The following is a 10560-nucleotide window of genomic DNA, read 5'->3' as shown; positions in this document are numbered from 1 at the left end:
CTCCCCTCTTTGTGAGTGTAAATCCATTTTTCCACATTTCCTCTTGCTGTTGAAGCTTAGAGCGATGTTGGAGTCACAGTAAGCATGTGTATGTTTATTGAATAAGGGTATTGTCTCCAGGCAGTAGCCGTCATTCTGGCGAGTCACCCACTCTTCATTGGCGGCCTCTTGACTTTATGGATCCACAATGTTTATCCCACGCCCCTTTGAAGTCCTTCACAGTTCTGGTCTTCACCACATCCTCCGGAAGGGCATTCCAGGCGTCCACCACCCTCTCCGTCCACCATCCCTCTCCGTCCACCATCAGCACTGAAGGTATTGCCCTAAACTGATTCAAATCCCCTCTCTAACAGAACTCAGTCTGTCACTTTGGCCAATAAACCCTCAAAACCTCAATCTCTCATGTGTGGAGTCCTCCAAGGCTCAGTCCTCTCCCCAATTGTTTTTAATATTTACATCTGTCCAATATGAGATTTCATTCAGGCCTTCGACATTGAGTGCCATCTTTTTTGCATATGACATTCAACTCTGGTAAGCTCTGATTTTTCATGCAATCACCCTCCATTTCTAATCTCACTAATTTCTTACATCAGTGGTACAATGGGCTCAGCAAGCAGAAACTCAAATCAAATCCCTTTAAAAAAAAAAATCAGAACTTCAAGAGTAGCTGCCAAGGTCAACCCTTACAGTCACCACCCTACTTGTTAGGCACTCTGATACATCCCAAAGAATTAGCACGAAGTTTAGGAGGTCCTACTTGATCAACACCTCAGTACGGAAAATCATATCTCCAAAGTCACAGTACCTGCGTCAGATCCACCAACTACAAAACTACCTAGACAAGCACAATCTGGCTACAGTAATCCATGCACTAATCAACAGCAGAATAGACAACTGCAATTCGTTATTCAAGGGCATCTCCCTATACAATTCAAAACACCTCCAGCTCCTAGTAAGAACAAAAGCATTTGACCACATAAAACCTATTCTACCTTGGCTATACTGGCAATCAAAAGAGAGCAGGATCAAGTTCAAAATACTCTGCTTAGCCTTCAAGTTCATGAACAAACAGGCCCCAGACTATTTCTCGCAACTCCCAGCGATGTATGCTGAAGTTTAATTGCCCTATAAACTATATGGTAACAGAAATTAAATAAATAAGCAGTGAGTCTGAAGTGCCACAATGGCCTTCTCATCTTTTCCCACCATCCTCGCTTCTCTCAGTGATTGTGGTGGGTAATCCCAACTCCTTGGAAAGCCAGAAGCCTTCAAAAGCTATTCTAGACTAGGAGAAGGCTTAATAATGAACCTTCTCCATTTACTCCCCAAATCAACCTGTGAGCTGCTCATAGTATGAAAACCTTCACTCTGTACAGAGCGCTCTTGCATTTCTGTAAAAAAAAAAAAAAAAAAAAAAAGAAAGGGTCTGCACAAAATGTCATCACAAAGACATATCTGAGTTATATTATATATATATTTCTTTTAAAACCTGAATGTCTGTAATAATGGCCAACTCTGCATCTTCTTCCTGAGCCCTGATCTCCAGTGCTTTCTGAATGTGGAGCTACAGGGTTTCACTTCCAGACTACTGCATTTTTTTTTTTATTCCATTCAATGTGAAACCCTGTAGCTCCACATTCAGAAAGCACTGGAGATCAGGGTTCAGCAAGAAGATGCAGAGTTGGCCATTATTACAGACATTCAGGCTTCAAAAGAAATGACAACACCCAATCTATTCTAGTCTAGAAGAGAACTGTTTTCTGGCCTCATGACCCTGCTCCTCACAGGACTACCCCAACAGCTGAGCTCCTCAGAAGACAGAAAGATACTTACTCTAAGAAACAATCAAAAAGTCACGTGCAGCCCTATGCTTCCTAAGCACTTTAATGGCCAGCTCCTGATTTTAGTGCCTTGATATCTTTGATAGCTCAAGATCAGAGTGTAGAAATTTGAACAGTTTCATTCAAAGGATAAGAACATAAGAAATTGCCATGCTGGGTCAGACCAAGGGTCAATCAAGCCCAGCATCCTGTTTCCAACAGAGGCCAAACCAGGCCACAAGAACCTGGCAATTACCCAAACACTAAGAAGATCCCATGCCACTGATGCAATTAATAGCAGTGGCTATTCCCTAAGTAAACTTTATTAATAGCCATTAATGGACTTCTCCTCCAAGAAACCATCCAAACCTTTTTTGAACCCAGCTACACAAACTGCACTAACCACATCCTCTGGCAACAAATTCCAGAGCTTAATTGTGCATTGAGTGAAAAATAATTTTCTCCAATTAGTCTTAAATGTGCCCCATGCTAACTTCATGGAATGCCCCCTAGTCCTTCTATTACCCGAAAGTGTAAATAACCGATTCACATCTACTCGTTCTAGACCTCTCATGATCTTAAAGACCTCTATCATATCCCCCCTCAGCCGTCTCTTCTCCAAGCTGTATAGCCCTAACCTCTTCAGCCTTTCCTCATAGGGGAGCTGTTCCATTCCCTTTATCATTTTGGTTGCCCTTGTCTGTCGCAACTATATCTTTTTTTGAGATGCGGCAACCAGAATTGTACACAGTATTCAAGGTGCGGTCTCACCGTGGAGCGATATAGAGGCATTATGACATTTTCCGTTTTAACCATTCCCTTCCTAATAATTCCTAACATTCTGTTTGCTTTTTTGACTGCTGCAGCACCCTGCTTTTTTTTTTTTTTTTTTAAAGCATCTCACATTGGTCACTGTGATTATGAAACTGAAATGGACAACCATAAGGCAAACTTAACATTCCAGTCCCCAAGTTTTATACTGAAGCAGCAGGCTTTGCAAGGCAAATACCTTGAAAGTATTTTCACTCTAAGTAGCTATATTAATCCCTCTTTTAGGAAAACATTTAACACCACACATTTTTCAGACACCCTCAAGAGTTAAAATGATTTATTTTTTCCTTCAAAAGACAGAAGCAAACTTTTTCACATGCAATGTTACCACAGACCTCGTCTACATAAATAACAGTATGTACCTTAATTACAGAAAAAGAAAAAAAAAAAAGAGAAGCTTCATCTCAGCATCTTGCATGAAGCTGAATTGACTTCCAGAGGGTCAACAGTGGCAGACAGAATAAAAATTCATATCAAACAAGATGAATGCATTTTATGATGCGGATTTCAAACTCAAATTTAGCTTGGAATAGCAATGCTATTGAAGTGAATTTATTAAAACACGTTTCAAATGAAGCACATTTACAGGGCTGGCAGCCTGATGTCTATAGGGAGTAAAAACAAAAAAAACAAAAAAATGTATTCAATTGAAAATACAGCATCACACACGGGTCTTGGTGGTAGAGCTCAGGGACAGATTGTTGTTCATGTTATGTGCCCATGGACAATAATGTCAGCAACAAAGTAAGATGGCATATCTGGATGTGTCCAATAAAGACCAATTTCACATGAATAAATACCAGGTATTTCCATAAGAAAATGTGTTCTCAAGCCTTTGAACACATTTACGATGGCATTGCTACTAAAAATGCAGTACTTAACCTGGAAGATTTGAAGCCGGCCATGACAAACACTTCCTGCGACTTTAGCATTAGAATACAGGACTATGCACCTACAGAAAGAGAAAATAACTTTTTTGATTTCTTCTGTTTACTTTACTCTCTCCCTATCCCATGATTCAATGGAGGAGACTGAGCACAGAGAGAGAGAGAGGGAGAGAGAGAGAGAGAGAGACCGACCAGGAGTTCCTCTTGGTACATGCTAAGCCTTGGATTCCAGAGACTTTTTTTTTAAATAAAATATTTTCTCTTTTTCATTGAGGTTTTTCTAGTGAATATATCTCAAGAAAGATACCAGGTTGACAGTCCTGGAAACCATTTTTGGTCATATATTCACAAAATAATTGCAGCCTGGGCAGTGGCAGTACAAGTACCCCCCCCCTACACTGAAGCCTGCTCTGGAGTAACCACCTCCAAGGGGCAATTTGCTCTCCAACCTGGCCAGTTAGGGGCTTCTCGGCTGAGAACGCTTAACTGGGACACCTAAACACCTGTCCCCTGCAAACTGGAGTAAAGCCACCGATGCATTTCACCAAACATCTTTCCAATGGTAAAGGACTTTTCTTCAGGAGCTTTTCCTGCAATGGGTACTTGATTCTAGCACTACTATGTCCAAGGAGCATCACTTTGACCTAGCTGACTTTATGAATGGGATAATTTTAACAACTCCTTTAAACAACAGTTATGGATTCCCAACAAATAGCCCAAGGGAAGGATCTGTTCGCTTCTTGATGAAAAGTTCAAATTTATTTTTACTGTTATTACTATTTTGAAAAAAAAAAATTTTTTTTTTAAATTTTAAACCCCTTTATGTGACCCATGTAAAACTGTCATGCCAATAAAGTCATCTGAATCCAATAAGCTCTCTAAAAGATTTTGGAAAACAGTAAATACCCAAAGAGGATACCATAAAATCCCTTGTTGTCAGAGCACCGTTGCCAATGGAAACCCCTGTGGCTCAGGCCACAGACTCGGCAGCAGCAGAGAGCCCTGACTCCGGAGGGCTCGGTATGCCCTGTAGCACAGAAGCTCAAAACACCAAGCAACTAGTGTCAAGACCATAGCTTCATTTCTTTTTTACACATTTTTTTGGAGCAGTGCTTCACTGAGCTGTCAGACTCCTAAGGCATGGAATTCGGGTGGGGAAAGCTATGGGCACAACATTATGGGAACACAGAGGTGAACTAGTCAAAGTTAAAGCAAAAGGTAACAATTTTTAAAATTATTACTAGATACATTCAATTTTAGCAATGCTCACACGATATTTTATAAACACGTATATACTTATCTCCCTCAATATATAAAATTCCAAGTTGCTGTCAGATGTGTCAGCTGGATATCCTTTCATTCAACTTTTCTTACTCTCTATTTCACAATTCGTGCTATGGGCAGGGCATTTAGGACACATCCCCAAAACTTTTTTTTTTTTTTTTTTAAATTAATATCACACAGAGTTTAGTATTCGCTTATGACAAATATCGTAATAGTGCAAGGGCTGAATTAACACAACTCTGAAACTTCAATCCTTGGCTACGCGAAACAGCTCAGAGGCCGGGCCACAGTTGAGACATAGCGATTTGCAAAGGGTACAAACAGGCAGGAGATAAACAGTGCTTTTAGTCACAAAACGTCACTGCAGAGGAAGCATTGAAGTTTGAAACCAGGACCCTTCCACTGTTTACAAAAGAAGAGGGAGACAGAAGCATAGGCACTGAGCTTCAATTCCCCTCTCACTGCTATACAATCAAGTGCCACAGACCTCGCCTGACACCGGTCCCACCAGGCTGCCCCCGCTCCATATTATGCTTTCCCAGCATCTGTTTTCTTGCTTACCCCGGCACAGCACATGGGCCTCCCATTCTAGTCTGCTTTGCATCAATGCTCCATGCCCCATATTCACTCAAGATACAAAGCCTTCCTATGTATAAGCCCCACTATTGTATTCTAAAGAATTTCAATTCTTCTCATGTTTAAAGATAACATTTTGGGAGATGGCTAAGGTTTATTTTCTTAAAACTATGCTAGTATCCTTACACTTGCAGCATTTATTTTTAATGTGCACAATCAAATCTGATTTCTTCAACTTTTTAAACTTACTTTCCTCCAAACGCTTCCCCTTCTGCTCAAAAAAAAGAAAAAAAAAGTCTGCTAAGCTGAAAGTCATTTTAGAAGCTCCTTGCCTTCAAAATAAAACCAAGCAAAGTAAACAGAAACCTTTATTCCTCCGCTCCTCCCATTCTAGTCAGCAGAGTGCATAAAAGAATTTCACTAAATTCACTTCAAACAGGTGCATCTTCATTTTATATCCCAACTAAGCAGGCTTTCAATCAATTCTACATATTTTTTAATGGCTTTGTAAATTAGGTTGCATTCTCTTAAGAGTTAATTCAGCCACTTGGGTATATGCTCAATTTTTTAAAAAATTCTTTTAAGTTGCCATTTCGTGCTATGCTACATCAGAGGAGCAGCAAAAGAATAGTAATAAAAAAAAAAACCTAACAAAATTATGCTCCGACCCCACACTTTACAACACACCATACAAAGCGTGCCGTCTCTACCCACCTCCTCCCCTTTAGTAGTGCAGCCGTTAGACAGGAACTTAACATTGCAGGGATCCAATTTGTCAGAACTGTGTATCTTGTCTGGTAGTTGGTAAAAGAAAAAAGTTAAAAAAAGAAAAAGAACCAGCTCCCTGCTGATGGTACAACGGGCAGTCTGCTTCCCCTGCCCCTTGCACACACTTCACTAAATGAGGTAAGAGGCCAGCGTTCAATGCAAAAGCGAAAACAGTTCTTACATTCAAAGGACTCGAACATGCACATCCTGTGCGTTATTTGCTATTACAGACTGAGGGAGACCTTCAGCAACCAAGCTAAAGCTAAATTAATAATGGTGAAATGCTACCAAGACAATCCAGAGAGACTCCACTGAAGCAGGAGTGAAAGGCAGGTCACCTGATTGTGTGTTTATGTAAGTATAGATATATATATATGTATATGAATGTAGATATGCGTGCGTGTATTTGTATATACACACACATATATATAGAATCTTGTTTATGCAAAGCTCAGAAATAGTTTGTAGTTGCCGGTTTAATATTTTGAATTCCTTGTTAAATTTACTGCTGACTGACGCCCATTTGTTGATGGTCTGCTTCCGGTTCTTCCTCTTCAACATCTGCATTGTATTCTTCAAAAGCATCGTCATCTACATCTGGAAGCCCCAGCAACTAGAGAAAGAGAGAGAAAAATGTAAAGAAAAGAGTTGGAGGAAAATCAACGTTCACTATTAGCCTCCCACTCTGACCGATTCACCACCCCACAAATGCCTCGCCATGAGGGACACAACCCTGCAATCATTCACACACCTTCCTTTCCATTATGGAAAATGAATGCACACCCAACAGTTCTCAGTCATTTTGTAATTTATAAAAAAACGTTAAGAACTATTACAATGAAACTGCAAACAAGCTGAAGGGTGCAGAATGCTAACTCATGAGAAATAGGACGAGAATTTGAGGAGGAAAGTCATCCATGATGGCTATTGCCTTGAGCATCTCAAAACACTTCACCTCATGCCTACCTGCTACAATCTCAGTAATAGGCCATGCTCCTGGGCCATGGGAAAATACAAAATATTTTTCCATTTGTGGGATAAATCAAGGTTAACAGCAATTATACTAAATCTGAAATGCTAGTAATCAACTAGAAGTTATCATTTAGGAGTTTATATCCAGCTCACAGGCAAGCAACAGCCAGAACACCACACAAAAGCAATTTAAGAGATGAGCCTCTTTCTTGAAGGATGGTGAGGAAGTGGGGAGAAGAGTGTGGAATATGTTTTTTCTTTTTTTTCCCTGCTTGTCATGCCCCTGCTGAGTACTGCCCAGGCCTGCCTGCACTTGTGCAAGGGCTCATACACTGGTAACCTCCAACCTGCCAACTTGGGTCTGATTGTCTCTGGGAAGTACTCTGTCAGTAAGCTGCTCCCTGAGGGTTTTCTGGAGACATGGTGACTCCACACACCTGTGGTCTTCACAGTTTCCTGAAAAATACTCACAGACCCCACATCTGAAACATCAGGATCGCCCAGCATCTCACTTACCTGGGATACCAATCAGCCACAAACTGCACTAATAAACTAAAGAATTATTAAACAGTCAGAACAGTAAACATTAACGATTTTAAAAAGCTGAATTACAACAGGCAGGGAAAAGAAAAGGTATTTCACAATAACAATAACTAGTTAACAGTCTATCTGCAGGCCCCTGTCTCAATCCACAGCAATCCAACCGCTATTTCCAGCAAAGACTAGAGAATATTAGCTACTTTGATGGTAATTCTCTGCGAGTTGTCTCTGAAGGGCCAATCAGGGTACAAAGTACTAACAACAGCTCTCTAACCAATGGCTTTCTGACTAGAAATAACTTTCTGGCCAATGGCATTGCAGGATGTTAGTGTCTTACTGCTTCTCCAAGGATACAGAGATATACATATGCTGTACAAGCTTCACTCTGAGTAGAGCAAGCAACCCAAGCCTCAGTTTGAACTGGAATGAAAAGGTCAAGCTCCACCTGCAGGCCAGCTCAAAAAAAAAATTAGCTCTCTGGGGAAAAACACTGTTACAGGGCAAAACAAGAAATCCCAATGCACACAAAATTCTTGTTTTGCCACACCTGTCCCACTGCTGAAAAGGCAGTGACAGACCATCTAAAAAATGGAACCTCAATCAAATTAAAGAAACTATGCAGATAGCTTAAGGAAGAGCCCTGTGTTATGCTTACATAGCTATAAGTATTAGGATTAAACAATCAGACTCGGGGCCACCACTTTTCTATAGCCACGTGTTATGTTATGAGTAAAGTCAATAGTGGACCCTTGGGCCGGCTGAGGTGGACAGCGTCCACAGGAGTTAATAAGCCGGGAGGCGGCACTCAGCTGGAGCGGACTGATGGCGTCTTCACCCTGGAAACCCAAGACCCCCCCAGGAGGAGCCCGTAGGGGTCCGAGTCGCTGGGACTTAGGAGAATCGTGAATGAGTCCAAGGTCTGTGGCTGGCTGAAGACAAAGGAGAATCGTGAAGAAGACCAAGGTTCGAGGCTGGCAGAAGACAAAGGAGAATCGTGAAGAAGACCAAGGTTCGTGGCTGGCTGAAGACAAAGGAGAATCGTGAAGAAGACCAAGGTTCGTGGCTGGCTGAAGACAAAGGAGAATCGTGAAGAAGACCAAGGTTCGTGGCTGGCTGAAGACAAGGAGAATCAGGAACCGGAGCTGGAGTCAGGATATGTAGACAGCAAGTAGATGGGAAGAAAGTTCTTAGTCTACCAGCGTGCCCCCCGGTCAAGGAGTCGTGGCCCCAAGACAGGATTTCCCTCCGAAGCCTTTTAGGAACCGTAGTCTTACTTGAGGAACAAAAGGAAGTAGTAGTTAGTTGAACACAGGCAGGATCCAGGATGGTTCGTGGAGAGTCGTCCTCTTCCTCCGGCTGACAGGTACGAGATAGAGCATCGGCTCGAACGTTCTTCTCCGCTGGTCGAAACTTGAGGATGAAATTGAAACGACTGAAGAAGAGTGACCATCTTGCTTGCCGCGAGTTTAGTCGTTGAGCTCGGGCCAAGTACAATAAATTTTTGTGGTCAGTGTACACTGTCACCGGATGATTAGCCCCCTCCAGCCATTGCCTCCACTCCTCGAAGGCTAACTTAATGGCTAGGAGTTCCTTGTCTCCGATGCCATAGTTACATTCAGCAGGCGAAAACTTTTTAGAGAAGTAAGAACATGGCATCAATTTGCCCGAAGTATCGTGTTGACTGAGCACCGCTCCAACAGCTAGATTCGAGGCATCGACCTCCAAGATGAAGGGTCGTTGTGGATCTGGGTGTCGTAGGCAGGAAGCGGCTAGGAATGCTTGTTTTAAGTCTTCAAAGGCAGCCGAGGCGGTAGTGGACCAATCGTGAGCGTTAACCCCTTTGCGAGTAAGCGCCGTGAGAGGAGCTACCTTCTGGGAGTAATGTGGTATAAAATGCCTGTAAAAATTGGCGAATCCAAGGAATCGTTGTAGCGCCTTCAGGCCAGACGGGCGAGGCCAATTGACAATGGCCGCCACCTTCTCTGGGTCCATCTGGAAACCGGACGAGGAAACAATATATCCCAAGAACGGAAGCAACTCGCGCTCAAACTGACATTTTTCAAATTTAGCGTATAGATGATTGTCCCTTAGAGCCTGTAAGACTTGTTTGACGTGTTGGCGATGGGAAGAAAGATCTTGGGAATAGATCAGGACGTCATCAAGGTACACTATGACGAAGGAATGAAGCATCTCCCGGAGTACCTCATTCATCAGATTCTGGAAGACAGCAGGGGCATTACATAAGCCGAAAGGCATTACTAAGTATTCGTAATGTCCATCTCGTGTGTTGAACGCTGTCTTCCACTCGTCACCGGGACGAATACGAACCAAATTGTATGCTCCACGTAAATCCAATTTTGTAAAGATCTTGGCCCCCTGAAGTCTATCGAGCAGTTCTGGGATCAGAGGCAAGGGATAGCGATCTTTCTTAGTGATGGAGTTCAGACCTCGATAGTCTATGCACGGCCGGAGGGAGCCATCTTTTTTGGACACAAAAAGAATCCTGCTCCTGCAGGGGAGTGCGAAGGACGAATGAACCCTTTGGCAAGATTCTCCGTAATGTAGTCTGACATTGCATGGGTTTCTGGCAGAGAAAGAGGGTATACCCTACCCCGCGGAGGAGTGGAACCAGGTAGTAAATCAATGGCACAGTCGAAGGGCCGATGGCATGGAAGCAGTTCAGCCTTTTGTTTGGAGAACACGTCAGCGTAATTCTGGTACGGCAAAGGAAGGTCCAGGGCAGAGTGAGAGAGTAATATCTCCGGTCTAGGAACGGGATCCAGGCAATTCTGGAAACAGGAAGGACTCCATTGCGCAATTTGGAGAGAGTCCCAATGGATCACCGGAGCATGTTGTTGCAACCAAGGGAGTCCCAGGACCAC

The 10560-nt window shown here is 42.6% G+C and overlaps 1 protein-coding gene across 1 annotated transcript in view; it reads right to left on the bottom strand.

Moving 5' to 3' along the window:
- Positions 1–2913: 2913 nt before the first annotated feature.
- The window catches only part of MTURN (maturin, neural progenitor differentiation regulator homolog), a 97770-nt gene continuing 90123 nt past the window's right edge, over positions 2914–10560 (bottom strand). Inside the window, exon 3 of the mRNA XM_029589362.1 lies at positions 2914–6779. Coding sequence (XP_029445222.1) covers positions 6669–6779 — 111 coding nt within the window. The 3' untranslated portion in view covers positions 2914–6668. The remainder of the gene's footprint in view (positions 6780–10560) is intronic.

The sequence above is a fragment of the Rhinatrema bivittatum genome, chromosome 2, assembly GCF_901001135.1.
Source record: "Rhinatrema bivittatum chromosome 2, aRhiBiv1.1, whole genome shotgun sequence".
Classification (NCBI taxonomy): domain Eukaryota; kingdom Metazoa; phylum Chordata; class Amphibia; order Gymnophiona; family Rhinatrematidae; genus Rhinatrema; species Rhinatrema bivittatum.
This window is presented reverse-complemented; position numbering and strand designations above follow the sequence as displayed.